The sequence below is a fragment of the Meleagris gallopavo genome, chromosome 1 (assembly GCF_000146605.3).
Source record: "Meleagris gallopavo isolate NT-WF06-2002-E0010 breed Aviagen turkey brand Nicholas breeding stock chromosome 1, Turkey_5.1, whole genome shotgun sequence".
Classification (NCBI taxonomy): Eukaryota; Metazoa; Chordata; class Aves; order Galliformes; family Phasianidae; genus Meleagris; species Meleagris gallopavo.
The window spans coordinates 35,088,498-35,108,102 of record NC_015011.2 but is presented as its reverse complement, the minus strand read 5'-3'; the positions used below and the strand labels follow the sequence as shown (position 1 = coordinate 35,108,102).

The 19,605-nt window shown below is 38.6% G+C and overlaps 1 protein-coding gene across 1 annotated transcript in view; it reads right to left on the bottom strand.

Moving 5' to 3' along the window:
* Positions 1-5,022: 5,022 nt before the first annotated feature.
* The window catches only part of MYRFL (myelin regulatory factor like), a 43,649-nt gene continuing 29,066 nt past the window's right edge, over positions 5,023-19,605 (bottom strand). Inside the window, exons 16-25 of the mRNA XM_010708090.3 lie at positions 18,588-18,673; positions 17,797-17,868; positions 17,639-17,685; positions 17,381-17,542; positions 13,127-13,189; positions 9,826-9,913; positions 9,525-9,599; positions 7,443-7,551; positions 5,386-5,460; positions 5,023-5,288 (exon numbers count right to left, since the gene is read on the bottom strand). Of these exons, the coding sequence (XP_010706392.1) occupies positions 5,202-5,288; positions 5,386-5,460; positions 7,443-7,551; positions 9,525-9,599; positions 9,826-9,913; positions 13,127-13,189; positions 17,381-17,542; positions 17,639-17,685; positions 17,797-17,868; positions 18,588-18,673 (864 nt within the window). The 3' untranslated portion in view covers positions 5,023-5,201. The remainder of the gene's footprint in view (positions 5,289-5,385; positions 5,461-7,442; positions 7,552-9,524; positions 9,600-9,825; positions 9,914-13,126; positions 13,190-17,380; positions 17,543-17,638; positions 17,686-17,796; positions 17,869-18,587; positions 18,674-19,605) is intronic.

Here is a 19,605-nt window from a genome sequence, read left to right as displayed (position 1 = left end):
AGGAATGCCATTTGTTTAGGGTGAATCTCATCTAATATGGACAAACAGCTTTCATGCAAGGAACTTCTACAGAGCAAGGAGGGTCCAGACTGTGTCCTATTGGATGAATTTTGGCAGATAGAGCTGCATTCCCACTGCTTAACTTCCAACATCAGTGGTTGGACCAGATGATCTTGTGGTCTTTTCCAGCTGTAATGATTCTATGATTTACCACTGAGGAACCCCTGACACCTGGATCAGTGCTCCCCTTTACAGCAATACCCTGGCTCCTTCCATTCGCCTTCTGCTCTCAAAGTAAAGGCAACAAGGGTCCACATGTGGAGCTCTCAAGACTCTACCCCTCTGAAAGACAGGATTTGGCCTATTGACAACAGAAGTCCTCAGTCAGCCCTATCCCCAATGACATTCTCTTCATCAAGGTTTTCACTGAGGACACGTGTCTGCCAAATATATAATGAATTATTTGTAATTTAATCTGAAGAGCTTTGTTCCAAACTCATGTAAGGCTCTCTGCATATAACAAAGCATTCAGGACATGACTTACTTTAGGCATCAGCAATATGCTTTGGGCAGAAATCTTGATTTGTAAATACTGCATTCTGCTCCAACAGATTTCCTTTCTGATAAACCATGACCACTTCATAATTCTAGGGCAGAACCATGAAGATTAATAAAAAGCAGAAAGAGGATTTTAATCAACACAGCCAGCTGGTCTGTGGTTTAGATTATGTTGTGGAAGGGAAAGTGTAACATTAAGATTGAATGAAAATGCAAAACACTGATTACCCTGCAGAGTATCTCTGCAAGCTAAATTAACATTAAACTCAAATTTGCAAATCCTGTGTTTATATTACTGTGTGTAGGCAATTGCAATGTATTTAACATCAAGTAGAAATTAAAACATCCGCCTTGAAAATAATGAGTTTTGCTTTAAATCCTGTTCATAAAAGTCACTTTCCCTTCTACTCCTTGCTAAGAAGATGACCTACTTTAAATCTCATTGATTATAATTATTGTAACAAGCTGCCTGTTTGGAGAGAGTGATGCAGGATGGCTGGGAAGCAGCTAGTGAGGGGAGAGGAGAGGGAACCCACCGAAAGCCCACAGGCAGAGGGATGAAGGCTTCCCTAGCTTGGAGCAACCAGGGAAACCCAATGACAGCAGCTCATTATGGAGACAAACCAGAGAGCTGCCGGGCTGCTCCCTGCCAGCAGACATAGGCTACTGCCAGCTGCTGAGGGGAGAAGAGGGAAACGCTGGCTGGATCCAAGCCAGGTGGCAACAAAAGGCGCATGCACCATACCCACATCGCCCGACTGTGCTGGCCACCCAGCCTGCATCAGCACCATAGCAACCAATGTTAAAATTGGGTCAGGATTGCCAGTGTGAAACTGGTTATTTTGAATATAGGGCTTGTACTTGCACTGACAATGTTCACTCAAGTGCAATTTTGACAGAAAACACGTTATCTGGGGAAGCTGGAGTGGGGAGAAGAGACTCTGTGAGGTGGTCAGGCTGCCTCAGGCTGCAAGTGCAGCAATGCTTTCATCCTTTAACCAATACTGGATCTGTGTAAGACATACTGGGACTAACCAAAGTGCCTGAACACCTCTTTTGCTGTGCCTGATCCTCTTCTGCATCCAGGATGTGGTCCAGTGACAGCTCAGGGCAGCCTACACATCTGCCCAAGCCCTCCCCTAAAGGCAGCACTGACAGGGCCTACACAGCATCACCCAGGCACGCAATCACCATCTGAGCAAATATGCAGACAAAACAGATAAAACCTGGGACTGGGGCATGATTATGGCTTGGCCTTTCCTTGGGATGAACTGTCCTTTCAGCCAAATGGTTTTGCAAGTGTGGGACACAGCCAGCAGTTGCCACTGGAAGTATTATTCGGAGGCTTGAAAATGTTCATTAAAGTTATTCATTCCACGGTGAGTAAAGATATATCTACTAGAATAGAACAAAGTGACAAGTACTGTGCATACACAGGGGAGGAGGATGTTGAAATTTAGCAGTGAAACCGTTTCTTCCAATCAGTGCTATTCCCTTAAAAAAATGTTCATGCTTTTGCAGAAGAAACATCTCTGTAGGACACAGCTATGTTCAAGCTGAACAAGGACTTTGAACTAACTTGCCAAGACCAAAGCATTCAAACTGAACAGCTAAACACGTGCAGTCCTCTCTGGGGCAATGTGAAGGTGGGAGGAAGCAAACGTTATGTGGCTGAAAGATCCAAGGGATGGCAGAGCAGATGAGTTTTTTCAGCAGGGCACTCTCAGGGTACAGGACACAGCTCTACCGAAAATTTAGTTTCTTTGTGCCACAATTTAGATGAGACATTAAGTGAATTATTCGGGGATGAAGGTAGGATCATAATTCCTATGGTGAGTTTCTACCATACATGTTTAATGCTCTTAAGTATACTATGCTATCACTATATAAAAGCCATGCCTTCAAATAAAGCAACACACCAAACAGAAGTCTTAAAACACTGCAATTAGTTTAAAATACTGCAACTAGTTTCTAAATTATGATTATTTTTCTGTGTATCTGGGATCTAGTTCCTGTATCTACAATGATTATTTCTAAGGTACTCTAGCACTAAGTTCAACAGTGAGAGCAGGAGTAAATGTGATACAAATCTAGTTTCAATTTCTATTTGGATTGTCTCAGGTTCCAACAGCTTTTGTAAGCTAAGTAGTGAATGATTCCTGAGTGAGCAACTTCTCATTCTGCAGGTAGAACTTAACCTGCTAATGATTCTTAATTCAAATATTTTTCTGATTTCAGAAAGCAAGCTAAAGTAGTGCTAAAAAAATGCAGGGGGAGGACTCTTACTTCAACCCTGTGTTGTGCCAGACTCTAAACTCAGTTTTTAGATTGCTGGCTTCTCACAGTAGGTTCATCATCTGACCAGCGCATCAGGAGTACTTTCCTCACTACTTACCCGACCTCACCCAAATGAAAGAGAGCATTGTTTTACGTGAACTGAGCTGCAGGCAAAGAGCAGAATGATCAGCATACAGCTCAGTTCGGATTGTGCCTGAAGGCAAAACAGTTTTATTGCCCTTTCCAGATGGAGCCTTACACCCTGGAATCACTTTGCTCTTCTACTTCATTTTTTTGTTTCCATAGAGTAAAAACACAGGACTTTCCATTTTCCTCTTCTCTTAGCTCACCAGGCTTTCAGGTGACCTCAGTCCTCATTTAAAATGCCACTCCTAGATCAAGCTGTCTGAAAATCAGGCTACACAGTTTGCATTAAAATCAAGTAAAAATATGAATCATTGTATCATATTCTTGGTATGAACAACACGGTTTGAAATCCAGCTCACATTGTACCAGATTGCCCTATTCAGATCTGGCTCTGCCTCTTGCAGCTTACAGACCTGTGTCACCCAGGCTGGAGTTTGCTTTGCCTCAGCTCCCACCCCCCCAAGTTAGCAGAAAATGTTTCAGGCATGTCTGAAGGTCTCTACAATTCAGCCACATTGTGCTGAAAAGAAGAAGGAGGCTTCTTGTTCCAGGTAAAGCATATGTAAAACATTCATAACTCATTAATCACAAGATTTGTTTCAAATTACATTGTAATTGCCCGCTATTAACAACAGTTGCAGCTTTGGCATTGAGAAACAGAAATGGCAGAGAAACAAGACTCTGGAGTGCTCTAGAACCACATTTTTCATTTTGAAAAATCAATCTTTGTGAATTTCAAAATTTTCAAAATGCACTCAGTGTTATTGTTCATCTGAGACTGGGTGATGTTTCTTAGGAATTGCTGTCAAGCATGGACCATAAAAAGCTACAGGCATAAACAAACTATGGTTTTCAATTTGAAGATTCAAAGTACAACAGAACATGTCATCTGCTTTGTAAATACTTCCCAAGCTAAAAAAAAAAAAACACTAACAGAAACACATAAGACTAAAAAAATCAGTAAGAAGATCACTTAAAGGAAATCCAGAGACAGTGACAAAGGAAATTGCAAGTGAGGCCACAGAAACGGAAACAAATTAAGCTCTGCCATCACATTGTCAGGCAAGAAATATACAATTAAGATGCATTGGTGTTTACAAAGACTATGGTTAGCTCATATTCAGAGATTAATTTTTCTTCCTAATGTTTCCTTTCCACCACTAAATAAAGAATCTCATCCAGAGCAAGGTTGCCCACACATTAACTTTTACTTTATAAATCTTAGAAAGCCTACAGTCTCACCATTAAATTTTCTTTCCCTTCTCCACACAAAATGAACGGTTGTTCGAGGCATGCCCCACAACACTACTCATACTGTTTTTGGTTATTCCATCTGTGCTCCTTTTGTCTGAGCAACTAATGTGAAATTGCATTTGACTTTCTCCCATGCATGTGTGTATCTACATCCATCTTGGAAAGCTGTGCAGGCAAGTCATTATTCTTCTCAAATATTTCTCTTCTTTCATCACACTAGCACAAATCACAACCACCAAGAAAATTAGGAGTAAGCAGTCCATTTCTGCTGTACAGTTTTAAAGAAAGGTTAACTGAAACGCATCTCATCCAAACAGCAGCAGCTTTGTTAAGTCACACAAGTGTAGCGGTAACGAGAGCCTACTTTCTGAGACGGAAATATTTACACACAGTGGAACCAAACTGCTGTTACTCAATTTACAGCATTTAATTTAGAGGACATTTGCATGGCGCTTCACTTCACCCTGGAAGTTTTGTTAAGTTCTGGAGAAGAAGTAGGTTTATGTACAAACAAAAGGCAGCAGGTACTAAGAGAACTTAAATTGCGGCGGGACAAAATTATGCCTTCTAACTGCACATAATATTTTATTATCTTACCATCTTCTGAAGGCTGGAGTATATCCCAGTTCAGCAGAGCTCCTACCCATTTGTTTTTGACTGCTGTATGTATACTATCATGCAACTGCACTAAGATGGATGGGATTATTTGTTTACACGTCATGTACTCTACTGCCTGATGACCTTTTAGAAACAGTTCCTGGAAATGTAGAGCTACAGTTGTTGTCAAAAATTTTCTTTTTCTTTTTCTTTTTTTTTTTTTTTAAATTTCAAAAGCAAAACAAACAAGAAAGTGGCATACAACTCAGTAAAATGCTTATAAAAATCCAGGGCCATACACAAGTCTCTTTTTCATATCAAGAACTTCATATTTTTTTTTTCCAAAGTACAGAGTGATCAGCAACATTTTAGTTACACTTCCGATAAAAATAGAAGTAGTAATCAGTAAAAAATATTCCAGCATAATAAGGATCTGTTGAGCAGCTTACAAGACCCTGCAGAAGAAAAACAAAAGAGATTCATACAGGATCTTCTTCTTTCAGCTCAAATGATATTTGTCTCTTGTTGTGATCCCATTTGAAAAAGGCTTACCGGTGCGGCTACACGGAAATAGTATGCGCTGTCATACAGCCTAGCGACTGGGAGAGTCCAAATATGCTGACGTCCCTAGATGATAAGTGAGAGAGAGATTAGATAACCTGATTTCACATGAAATTGCTGAGAAGAGTAGGCTCTGGAAACATTTCATTGATAAATGCAGTGCAAAATAATTACGATAACGAGACTTGATAGCCGCAGGCGGAGTATTTAAAGACAAAGTGCTGACTTTAAACCTTGCAAATCTGGGTTTCCTCTGATCAGCTCTGCATAGGATCTGACAGACATCTGGCTCCCAGCAGCTCTCAGCTGGCTCTGAGTAACTGTATAACTCTAGTTTTCCAAGCAAATCCCACAGCAAGTAGGGATTGTCCCTGATGTACCATGTGGCCCAAAAGCTTTGAAGCATAACAGCAGCAAATGGCAATTCTGCTGATTTTGAAACAGCAACATTAGCAGTCCTTGGAAGGCAGTGAAAATTCCTACACATATGCTAAAGATATGAGCAGCACTTTTACTCAGTGTTTCAAAAAAGTCTGAAGGAAAGATTTCACTTTTCGTTTGATTCCAGTGTCTTGCCAAGTATAACTGAAATAACAGATTTTGTATCTGAATTTTTTATGCTACATAGAATAAAATTCAATCTTCACCTCTTGTTGACCTAGTGATCCATTTAGGTACGCCCATGATAACTCATTTCCTCAGTTTCAAGTGTTTCCTTCATCTTTCCCTTCTTTCTGACACATTCTCTGTTGGAGATGGTGTGTTCACACGATAAGACTTATATATATATATTGCCTGGAGTCTAAATGATTGCCATCCTGCCCTTTTGTAGGTAATAAGCCTTCCAGTCCTTAGAAAAATCCTCTTGACAAAAATTATCCAACAGGCAGCATTTCTATTCCAAGTCACATCAAACTTAATGCACACTGCTGCTGGAGGCTAGTTAGCTTTAGTCTTTTGATGTAGATTTCAGGTTGACACAGAAAATCACTTTGACCACTTTTGGCAGTAAGCTTCAAGGATATTTCTGCATGGGAAAACTCTCTGGGACTGACTTAATTTCAAGGACTATTAGAATTACAGCTGACAGACCAAAACTTGGACAACTTATTTACTTCAGTCTGATGACTTTGCAGCAGTTGCAGAGAAGCCTGTAACTTTTTGTGAAGACATTTGAAAAGTTTATCAGAAAGTCAACATAAGGACAAACGTATCCCAAATGCTCTGATCTGTCAGAAAAAGTAATTTAAAACTAATTAAGAACTTATTGTGAATAGTACCATGAATCAGAAATCTAAAAGATTTCATCTTCACAGAGGTTTCTTCTACTACATTTAGGATAAGTGTTACTATCCTTGCTTCAGTCTTTCCCACTATTTTAGCCAGAACAAACATTTCCAAGCTATGTGGACAAATCTGAGAACCTGGTCACATGGAAGAGTCCTATACTTCTAGAGAACTGGAAGGGAGTTTAGGGTCTTCGTTAATTTACTGGAAACAATCGAAAGTTTGCAAGATCATCTCTCCCGGGAAAAGTTAAGATGTTTTAACTTTTATTCCCATCAATCAAGAGAATGACAGAAAACTGTTTTTGCATTTTCACTGAATAATTTTCCCTAGAGAGGTTTGCTGGTAAACTCCTGTTTGCACAGAATAAAGGGAAATACTACCAATATTTTTTTAGCAAATTCAAAGCTTAAAAATTGTACTTTGCTGCCCATAATGGAAAAGTACAGAAGATAAGAGGTTAGACGATTCTCTCCTAATACCCTGGGTGAAAAGTACTCCTGTTTCTTAACTACCTCTGGAGTTAAGATGAGTTAGACAGACAAGCAAGTGAAGATATGAAAGCTAATAAAATATTTAAGCACTGTATGGTTTCAGTAGCCAAAACCATCAGAAAACTGAATACTTTTTTTCTACATGAAGCTCAATTTTATATTCAGTATGGCACAGTACCTCCATGAAAGAGATAAAAAAACAAGCGTGTGGTGGGCAGCGTGTAAAGTTGATTCCTGTAAGCCAGAGTACTGTTTAAAGAACATTACCTGTGTGGTTTCTTGGAAATTTTTCCCACTGTTTCGGCTTGAAGAATAATAGGAGCAATAATTTCCAAATGTGATTTTGCAGAGAAATATTATTAATGGTTCTGTTGTGCTTCAAGAAAGAGAAAAACAAGGATCTATCTCATCACTCTTAAACAGAGGAATCATAAATATAATACAATATAATCACAGGTAAACATTCCAAAGAATTGAATTCTGGAGAAATAAAGCGAAGGACCTTACTTCATTGGTTCATACAAAGGAACCTGAGCCACCAACCTCTAAACTTGTCCCACTCCCTCCTACGAAGGGAGGAAGCTTTGTATTTGGAAACCTGGGTGGTCTTTGCAGCTGTTAAGATAAATTTAGAAATGTACACTAAACTTCCTCAAACTTCAAGCACATTCATACCAGAAGCTATCATATATGACTTTTTGTACAAATTAATGGTTATGACATGCCTGAATTGCACAACTTATGTCATCTACAGGCATCACACACCTATGTCAAAGAGTGCTCTGGCACCTAAACACAACAGCAGACAATTTTATGAAAAACAAACATTAGAAAAGCCTTAAGTAGGGATCTATACAAATAACTTTCATTTGTCCCTGTACACATGCAAATATATCATGAAAAGAAGTAAAAGTCTCCTTGTCTGGGTATACAGCGTTAAACAGAATTTCATTCATAATTCTTCAAGAGCAAAGACCCTATAGCCATATCTTCTCCAAACTATCCCTAGAGATTGCACAGCATTTCCTATCTTACCAGATGCATCCAGAACAAAGGTACTCTGGAGATCCAAAGGAATACAGATATGGCAATGGCTAGCAGCAAAATAAAAGCAGAAGGTGCGGAAAAGTTGGCATGACTATTTACAGTTTTTGCAGTGGGGAGCAATGAATTCACATACGGCATACCCTCTGTCCTAGAGGGACGGTCAGTATTATGTGTTAGTTTCATTTAATTTTACTCTGTGGGCATAAAAGTTTCCCAAATTTGTAGGTATTCACAGTATTTTACAGTACTGAGACACAGCAGTAATCTAGTAAACTAGTCTTGTTTGTTTTTTGTTGGTTTTATGTTGTTGTTCAGTTTGTAGCTATTTTTATTGAAGGCATATATTGGAAAAACTCATCCCCAAACTCAAAAACCAATATCCAAAATAAATTCAGCAACTGCTTCAGTGAAACTCTGAGAATCACGTATTAATCCCTACATGAGAGTGTTGTGTTATTAGTTTATAATGGCATACACCCAACAGACAGATGCTCAGCTGTTGTATGAAACAAGCAGTTGCTTCGGGACTTCCATTGTATCCCAAAATCAAAAAGCTGGGCCTAAAGGCCATACATAACTTTATAGAGCACTATTTTGAAGACAAGGGAATCATGAAGTGTCATCAAGCAGTCTTTGGCAGCTGTTCTGGCTATCAACGACCTTTATCAGAGATGATCCCCAAAAGAAAGGATTTGTTATTACTGGGAGAACATGATGAAGCCAGATATATATTTGAAGTGAAAATAACTGCTTAGAGGTAAGTCTGCTACTTTTTCCTGCTATAAATTGTAATGTTACGCATTGCCAAAGATTCCTGCACAAGAATTCCCTTTTGCAGGGCTTAGCACAACAGGCAAAAAGACAGTCTTAGTCCCAAAGACCCTTCATGTTTAGAAAAGGTGTTCACATAAGTTGTTTTTGTATGTTCTTAATAATATTTCTCTACATTTAAAACAAACAAACAAAAATAACCTCAAATTCCGATGCCAAAGACCACATCCATGATGATGTATTAGTACATGTCTGCTCAAATGATTATTAGATTCAACCTGAAGATTACTGGATTTTAATACCTACATCAATGGATGAAATTGTCCTTAAACTGAGATTGGCACTGGGCCTGTATTGCAGCAGAGGATCAACCCAAGAGTCTACAAGAAGGATTTGCCTGCGCATAGATTTGTCCCACTTCTCTGAGTATGGACAAATTAGTGCCACAATAGAAATAATGCAAGAATTACTGTCAAAAACAAACTACTATCTCGTAATATTATCGTGTATATTATCCTTAATTATACTTACTTGATTTCCAGTGAGATTTCTACATTTATTGGTGAGTACTTGCTAATGGGAATAATACAGCTGTAATTTCCAGACCTGAAAAAGGTGACATTAGTGCACATAGTATTTCAAAATAGATGGTATATTTGAAAAAAACATGGAAATATTATTTAAATTTGAAAAAGGAAAGTTACTTAAAGGTAGGAAAAAAATGCGTGGACACAAGAGGAAACAACAGTGAGAAGTAGCCAGCCAGACAGTCATGCCACCTTAATTGTATTCTATCCCAGTATAATGAAGCATAATAAAATAATTTACTTACCTGCATTGTAGATTTTTACTACAGTAGCGACTGTCAATTAGTTGCTGTGTTTCCAAAATCTGGATGGATCTGATCGTTGTATCAATCCCTGAAGATATAAGAAAAATAATGCTTTCTTCTTGTTTTGTTTTGTTTTTCCCAAAAATCTTAGATAAAACCATAGTAAAATTGCAGTTAATGCAACTGCAGAAGTTGCTACAGGTCTAAATCAGCTTTTAGTAAAAAGACTTTGGTTGATTGCCTTCATTCTACAGTTACAGAGGAGAAAAAAAAAAATGCTTGTTGCATTCTCAAAGACATATCCATGTACGTAATACTGCAATACTTTCTTTTGAGCAGACAACGAAGGCTATTTTGATGAAAGTCCAAGTAGGATAGAAACACAGTGCGCTGATTTCAGCTGGGATAGAATGAATTTTCTTTCTTGTAGATCATAGAAGTGTAGAATCAGAATTGAGTTGGAAGAGACCTTCAAAGATCATCTAGTCCAACTCCCCTGCAATGAGAAGGGACACCCACACCTAGATCAGGCTACTCAGAGACTGGTCCAGCCTGACCTTGAGCCCTCCTTTAGATATTGAAAGGTCACTCTCAGGTCTCTCGGAGCCTTCTCTTCTCCTAACTGAACAGCCCCAGCTCTCTCAGCCTCTCATAAGGAGGTGTTCCATCCCTTGGATCATTTCCGTGGCCCTCTTCTGGACACACTCCAACAGGTCCACATCTCTCCAGTACTGAGAACTCCACATCTGGATGCAGCACTCCAGGTGAGGTCTCACCAATGCAGAGTAGAGAGGGGAAGGATCACCTCCCTTGATCTGCTGATCATGCTTCTATTGATGCAGCCCATGATGCAGATCGCTTTCCTGGCCACATTCAAGGCCACATTCCTGGCTCTGTGATGGTATGTGTTGTGTTTTGGATTTAAAATGAGAATTATTTAGAATGAGAATAATACTGATAATTCACTGATATTTTAGTTGACGTTGATCAGTGTTTACACAGAGTCAAGGACATTTCAGCGTTTCCGGGTGCCCCGTCAGCAAGGATACTGCAGGGGATACAATGAGCTGGGAGGGGACAGAACCAGGGCAGCTGACCCAACTGGCCAAAGAGATGTTCCGTACCATGCGGTATCATGCTGAACGAGGTAACTGGAAGAAATCAACTAGGAGGGCTGCTTCTGCTCAGAAATTGGCTGGCCATGGGTCAGTGATGATGGTGAGCAACTACTTTATGCATCACTTGTTTTGTATATTCTGTCATTACAATTATCGTCACCCTTCCTTTTCTGTGCTATTCAATTCTACCTCAGCCCACAAGTTTCACCTTTTTTCTGATTCTCTCTCCCATTCCACTTGGAGTAATTGAGCAAACAGCTGCACAGTGCTGAGCTGAAGCTGGATTTAACTACAGCAGTCCTCTCGGTGCCCCATGTTGGCAATAAGAAGAACTAAAAGCAGCACTAGCAAGATTGATAACTTCATAACTACATCCTGAATTTGGCAGAAGTTTACAGTTCAATAAATGGGAACATGGAATAAAAACCTCTATCAAAAAAAGAATCACATTCTGGAATTAGCTCAACATCTTATATATAAACAGATGTATATAAATTGAGTTTATGCATATGCACATATATGTAATATTTTTTTGGGCAACACAGAATGCAGTTAGATGTTTAGATCCTGGTAATTGAAAACACTAGTTTCTAGAGGGGAAAGAGACCTTCAAAGCACAGCTGGTGCACTGATTACCAGGAAAGATAAGGAAAGAACTGATTATCAGAGTGATTTTGCTCCTTGCCAGGGTGGATCAAGTTCCCCTGCTTGCCACAGACTTCCTCTGACACCTTGGGCCAGCACCTCTTAGTTATGGTGAGCTACAATGACATGGCTTTTCCCTGAAGCAGATCAGCCCTGTGGAGAGTTCAGGGCAAGAACCAACACGCTGACACAGCTGCACAGCTTCTGCTTTCAGATCTGGCTTTGGAGTAACTGCACTGATTTGCATCCAACAAAGCTTACTTGCTCTGGATACACCTATAGCATCCCATCAGTGTACGTGCATGATTAGGCAACAACTCAGACCTTATGCCAGCCTACTTCAGTCTTTCTTGAGATCCATAAACAGAAGGGAATGAATTGGTTTAATTCCACAAAGTAGACTGAGATTCACACTGCCAGTAGGATGGGGAAAACCCAGGTGGGGATGCAGTGAGTGAGCTGCCAGCAGATAGCTACACTCTGGCTCTTCCCTGAAGTACAGAGGTGCTGATATCTTACATGTGACAGTGTTGTGCGGGAAACATGTAGAGGACATGTTTCAGCAGGTCCAAGCCTGTTTTCCACACTGAACACTGACAGTGAACACTACAGAGGAAGTTGATGATTAAAGGCTGATGTGTGAGTATACCTACTCAACTTCCAACATGCACATTTCCACATAGATGAACACTGAGTACGTTCATCCCAAAGAACTAGTGTGGAAGAACATTTCCCTCTGACGCAGCGCCTCACTAAAATATATATCATAGCAATGCCACAGAGTTTGAGTTATGTAGCCACTGTAAACAACTTAGAAGGGGAATCATTTTTCCAAGATCATCCCAATTGGAATACACCCAAGCTACAAGCAGAACCTGTGTTCTGTTACTCATATGACTCTATGTACCAACCTGCTTTAAGTTCATGTCTGTATACAGATATTTTACTGTGCGAGTATTCCCCAGTCTTTAATCAAACATTTTTATACAACCAAACAAGCAAACAAAATACCACTTGAAACAGAGCTTCCACATGATTAGAAAAGTCTAGAAAAGACTTCTGCTCATGTGGAACGACTGGGATGGTCCCCTTCAGCAGCTGAAGTTGACCTAGCTTCCTGTAGCTCATCCGGGCCAACCTCAAACATTTCCTTTACACTCTGTCATGTTTTTTCTGCCACAGTCATATGCTTAAGCATTTTGCTGTGTAGGAGTTAGCACTACCTATCACCTTACAAGATTTCAACTCATGAAGAAAAAGTAACTTGTCATTTTACTGCATCTGAAGCCAAGTAGTAGATCTCATTGAAGAAGGCAGCCAGAATGTCTACAAAAACCTACTGAAGATGTAAGAATTGCAATAAGAAAATTAAAATCAACTTCAGATATTTAACAGATTCCTAAACTCTAATTTTCTGTAACAACCAGTAATAATTTTAACTTCTCCAAATTCCAGCAGTATAATTCCAATCCTAAAGGCAGCCTTTCAAATTTGTACAATTACACATTTCAACAGTTTTTTTTTAAAAAAGGACTTACAGTCAGTTCCAAGATCAGGTCTCCCGTCAGTATTTCCTCCAACAAACACGTCACATTTGTTTCCTGTGAGAGGAGTATTTACAAATGTCCTCCAAGTTAGCCTTTCATGTTATAACAATAAAATATGGATACAAATCCCCAAGACATTTTTGTCAATTATCTCTCAGATAAAGGCATTTATAACCAAAAGGAGAAACCTTTAAAATGCAAACCACCTCTACTAAGAAGACATTTATAGACAAAAGATGTCTGTAGATTACAAGAAACAGTTTTCTGAAATTTTGCAGGATATCTCAGATATTTCAACCAAAAAAAAAAAATAGTCTAACAGAAAATATTTCATCCCACACTGAGAATATCACCAGTAATTATAATAAAAAGACAAAGTGAAAGGTAACATCCAGCCAAGCACTTCAGCACAAATCTGGTCATAAAGCAACTCTTTCTTATTAGTGAGAAAATGTGGAAGTAGGCATCTGCCACGCAGAGGTGGGCGAGGAATAACTTTGCTTTCTGAAGTTGAGATGTAAGATGCTGAGGACTGACCCAAGACATGGTGCTTCAAACACAGTGGGATGTGTCATTTAACTAAAGAAACTAACACATAACTCTAACAATATCATCACCACAGTCATGGTATGTCACCACTGTAATTTCTAACACTGAATAGGCTTGGAAATTTTGGTTGTTGAATTTTCTTTTGCTCTATTCATTTTCTCAGCATGCAGCACTTATCCAGAAAAGTGAACTTTAAAGTATTGTTTGAATAACCATTGCAGAGTACAATCTGAGGAGAGCAAAAGGCCTTTCAAGCCCATGGAAGATGGTTTAAATCTGTTCTTATGCTTTTCTGCTAATTGCCAGCCAAATATCTGTCCAGAGAAATGTCACCAATAAATTGGCACTGAGAAATGTGGACCTTGCCTAAAATAATATGCTTCATCAAATACCATTTCATTTGGACAAAAAAAGGAATCATGCATTAATAGAATACTGAAATACTCCATTTCTATGTTTTCCAAAGGAAACATTCTGATTTAGAGTGACTGTTTAGAACAGAAGTCCCTATTTCACTATATAAAATCTGCTTTCAAAAATTAAGGGTCAAAATGCATCATTTCCATGAGACTGAAACAAAACAGCTGCATTGACCTTAGTGTTCGCTTATTTATTCCAGATTTTGGCTTCTGTTTTATTTCAGTACTGGGAAATAAGAATATCCAGAGATTTCCAGCATTTCTCTGTTTTGCTATGAATCGGCGTTACTGCTGCTAGTTATTCTTTGCATCCATTTTCTATTTACCTGCTCCTCATACAGATTTGCCAGTTTCACCAACTTAGATGGAAAGTGCTGCATTTAGAAGTCATCTACTATCTGGTGTGTTAGCAATGCACTGAATGTTCCCTCATGTTTTGCATTTTCATTAACTGCAAACCATTCTGTAGGAAAACCTATTGGTAAAAGCAATAGATTATTCACTGAAAGAAAGATGTTTTCCCCGTAGGTATAATACTTCAGCTATGCAAGTGCTGGCAGGAATACTCATTACGTACTCTGAATTACTAAACATTTAATATTGTGATTTCTTGTCTGGCAGATTGTGGAAGAAGGCATTAAGTGGGTAGCAGAAAATTGTATAAAACTAGGAAGAAAACAGATTTTCTTAACTGAGATTTCAACAATTTAAACTGAGTCAATTACAGTGTAGATTTTTTTCATATATAGAACTCCAGTTGCTAGTCCACTACATCAGGAACTACTGAAAAAAAACACTGAAGAGTTCAGTAAATGGTTATATGCTTCTGCTCTATCCCCAACAGTAACTCAGATGTCTTTCTCAAAGGTCCATGTGGGGTGGGAGGTTCCACTTTTATTCACTAACAAATACAGAAGTATGTATATGACTAGAATGAAATGATAACAACCTCACTGTCCAGACATGATTCACATAAACTTACCAAATAAACCTGATATACTTTTTTTTTTCCTTTTTCTCCCTCCCCCCCCTCCCCCCAAATCCTTTCTGGTTTTAATTCACATGAGATGGAATAATCTGTAAGCAGTATGGAAAAGAAATGGTGATGATTTCATGTACAGCACCTTGCTAGGAATCTGCAACTAGTATCTGAGGGTGAAATGCATGAACTGACTGAAATCCACCTGGAACACTCAGTAAGCATTTAATGTGAGGGGAGAGACATTAAGAAGGAACAGTACTCCAAGGGAAAGTAAGAACAGCCTCTGGTTACCAGAGACACAACACAAATGGGCAAGCAATGAGTATTACTGGAATGGAAGCAGTTGGTAGAAAGGCCCAGATGCCAAAGAGTATTCATACTTTGCATTTCCACTAAAGTCAGCAGAAATTAGAAAGCCTAAATCTTTCAGAGAATCCAGTTCTTATGATAAATAAAGTATCAGGAAACAACGCCATATTAAGGTAGGCTACACAAAGATGTCCTGAATTTTTGCTTAATAAATTTTGTCTTGCTTATAAATGCTTTCTAGCTGAGCAACCTAACAGCTGCCTTCTCAACAAATTTGGGAAGTTAGAAAGTAGGATCTGCAACGGACGTGCCCAATAGTAGTCTTCACTCTCAGAATTCAGAATTTCATATGGCAGAACAATAAAAGGTCTATTGAATATGCACTCCTAAGTTAGCATGTAATTCAAATAGTTTTAGTTTTCCATGAAACAGACCTATTAGTTGATTATAAAACATCCACATTTTATCTTGATTATTCCCCATACTTAATGTTCAGCTTTTTCTTTTTCTTTTTTTTTTATTTATTTATTTTGCTTTTCATTTATTTTGGCTACAGCTACATCAAGCAGCTTGTTGGTTTTCCTTCTGTTTAGATTCCATATTGACATTCTTCTGTCTGGGGATAAATTCAGCTTCATTAAACTTGGGCAGCTCTGAAATCTTTCAGTAGCTTGTGTACTGTGTTGATTTTTCACTCTTGGATCTACACTTAATGCTATTTGGAGCATAAGACCTTGAGAATGTAATGCTTTATGTTTATTCTTATCTTCTCTTTCCACCTAATATCAAAAGCAGCCAGCTGGGGATAGAAGGTTTTCATATTTCATTTTCATCTGTCTACAGTTCCCTCATTTGTAAATGAGATTAACATCTTTTTAATTAATCAACACTCTTTCGGGCTTCAGACTAATACAAATCACTTTAATATATGACCTCTTGAAAGCGTTGTACTGAACTATATCTGCCCCAGGGCTTACTGTGGCATTAATCACAAGAATAGCAAGGATCACTAACACAGAGCTCGTCTGCAGACAACAGCACTTTGCAGTATAAAAAATGGCCATTGAGTGAACCTCACTGAAGCAGTTCACTGAGGCAAGAGTTTCACAGCAAGTGGCAATGCCTGTCCTTGTAGAAACTTGTGCTTCAGAGGCCGAACTGTCTGTCCCCAGTTTCACCTCAACTCATCAACTGTGGTTGATGCAAGAATTTTTGCCAAGACCAAGAAAGGAGAAGTACAAATACTGAGTTTAATAAGACTAACACTTACTTCTTCACATTTGCAATGTTAAGGTCTGTGTCTGAGGAATACAGATTGGCACAGAACTCTGTGTATAATCTCTTTCTTATAAATGTCTTAAAAGTTGTAAGCAATGCACCTACTCATATATTACACACATAATATCTGGTAGACAATATCTGAAGGAGAATTCATTCCAGTAAAAGTAATTTATTTCATAGAGCTCTGCCTTCAAATAATATTCCTCTACTCGAAATCACTGCCTGAATGATCAGTTATAACTGGAAGTTTTATGTTTTCTGGCAGTTGAATTTCTGTTTCTGCCCACAGAACAGATGCAGTATGACCACACTGTGACACTATTAAGTGCTTTGGGTTTTGTTTTAAAACTGTACATTCACCCTTCACTATGCTCAATGAATTCCTGGCCAACTGTAGCCAAAGGTTAATTAAAGGGATTAGTGACTTTCTGCTTCACATCAAATCCTTTACTGCAAATGGCCAGGAAGAACAGTGACATCTAACAAAACATTTTAGGACCCAGAATTCTTGAAGGTAACCAGGCCAGAGATTTCAAAAAATACTCACAGCAGTGATTATTAGTTCTATCAGCAGTTTTGAAACTCTCTCGAGTAGGCCCTATCTCAGGTAGCTAACTACTTTCAAATATTCCTGCTTCTTCCCTCACTCTTTTCCTATAATCTGTATTGAAATAGCTAAAAACAGAAATTCATATTTCAACTTACGTGTCTCCCCTGAATTGGTTTCCTCATAACTTCGATATTTGACCACTGCTTGATGAATTGGACAACAATAAACCTTGTCACAAGGCAAAAGATCACAGAAGTTCACTTCAGGAATCCCGTTGATGGTTTGTGTGCTCTGAGAAATTGTGCTTTCCTGTAATGCTAAAGAAAATATGACATAATTCTCACTAGTGCTACGTGTCTATTGGAATTTATAACAGCCTTTTATTTGCATGCAGATTGGCAAAGATACAGTACCTGCTGTAGTGGTAGAGGGAAAGAGTACAACAGAACTTGAGGTATTGCTGATGGAGAAAAAGAAAAACAACTCATTAAGAAATGGTCCTCACAGTTCTGGACCAAAATAGATTGGTCCACAATCCAATATTAATTCTAGCACTTGTTCAACTACTTGCCTGGAAACAACATGTTTCTCAAGATATTTGTCATGGATGCTAAGTATATAAAGGGTCGATATCGTCAAAGCACTGTAAAAAGAGAATTTTTCTGTAAATTCACATCAATCTTCTAAGTGACACAGTGATAACACCTTGCCCAAATGAAGTAATGAAAGGGTTAACTAGCCAATTACTTCCCGTTTAGGGAGGGGAAAATCTCACTGAATTAAATATTTTTTAGATTAAGTACTTGGGTACAGATAAATTCAAAACAAAATATGGTCATTTTTTCCATTGCAAATAGAATCAAAACCTCAGTTCAAGATACATGGAGAGATTGTGAGCCACAGCTTTGAAACAGAAAATGGCAATCTCAATGTCCCAAGTAAAGTTTTCTTTCTAAGAATCCGATGTCAGAAGTTAAATTTTCAGAGTGACAGAACTGCCCATCACAGTGGGATGGGTAGTTTAATTTCACACATCAGAAGTTGTAATTAGGCAGAGAACAATTGCATAAAATACACAGAGCATCACAAGTCTGGCTTTGGACCTGTAGCACGAGCCACTGAGATGCATTCAAGGTGCATCACACATTTTTACATGGACAGTGATTAGTTGTACACACAGACCACACTTTCCTAAAACAACTTCAACCTTGACATATTACCATGCATGTTCACTATTAATTTTAATATATTGTGTTCTTTAATGGGAAGAGTGATAGGAAAAGAATCACATTTTTCTTTCTGATGAAACTATTAAAAAGGGGGAAGGGAGAAACAAGGCAACTGTTGATAATTAGTTGTTACCATAGTGCCATAACAGCAACCAAAGCTAATATAGTCACCCGGAAAATCTTCCTGGAGCAAGACCCGTTCCTCTTCGATATACAAACCTAAAAAAAGCAGGTTTGATCAGGTAAAGAAATAAAGAAATAATGCACTAGTCTGACTTTAATTTAATTTCTTTTTCTTTCAGAGGGATCATATGCACCATTCTTAAATGGTGGCCAACTTCTAAAGCAAAACACTTGAGTAATGACAGGCTCTCTAAAAGCATGAATGTGCTGCACACTGTGGATAGTCTGGGAACACAAACATTACACAGAAAGAAAGAATAGATAAAAATGACAGCTCCTTCTCTTTTCCTGCTGCCATTTTTCATGTTCCACAAGAAAAATTGTGTGGAAAAATTAAATGAGAAACTCTGTAAGCAGTGGCCACATCTAAACAATGAGCAGCTTTCAGTGTATGTTTAGACCTCATTAAACCAGGGCTGGTGTAAATGCAAAAGAAAGGTACTTTTCAAGCAAGTAGAATGAGCTTAGGTCATAGAGTATTTGATTGTTCTTATAGATCTAAGAACATTCAACCTATTATTTTCTCTCGTGCTTTGGCACTGTCAAAGCAAGACAGGAAAATGCGCACCGAATCAGCTTAAAAAAGGACCTAGCATCCTAGGAAGACTGTCCTGAAAAAGATCAACTGATATTCCCTAACTCATTCAGTCCCTATTAAAATGGTTCTCTTCATTCTGTCTCAGGACTGGCAACTTACAGTCATGTAGCAATAGGAAAGACATCCTATTGCTTCAGGTTTTCTTTACCACCTGAAAGATAGTATTAACCAGTAAAAATAGGAGATGCAAACAACAAGCCACAGAGAAAGACTCAACCAAGAAACTAAGCTGAGAAAGAATGATCACTGTACATACTCATAAACTGCAACTGCATCATTTTCATGTAAGGCTGCGCTGCATCATGTAAGCTCACCAACTAGCTCAGCAATTCTTTCCTGATGGTTTCCTCCTGCACACCAATATGGATCT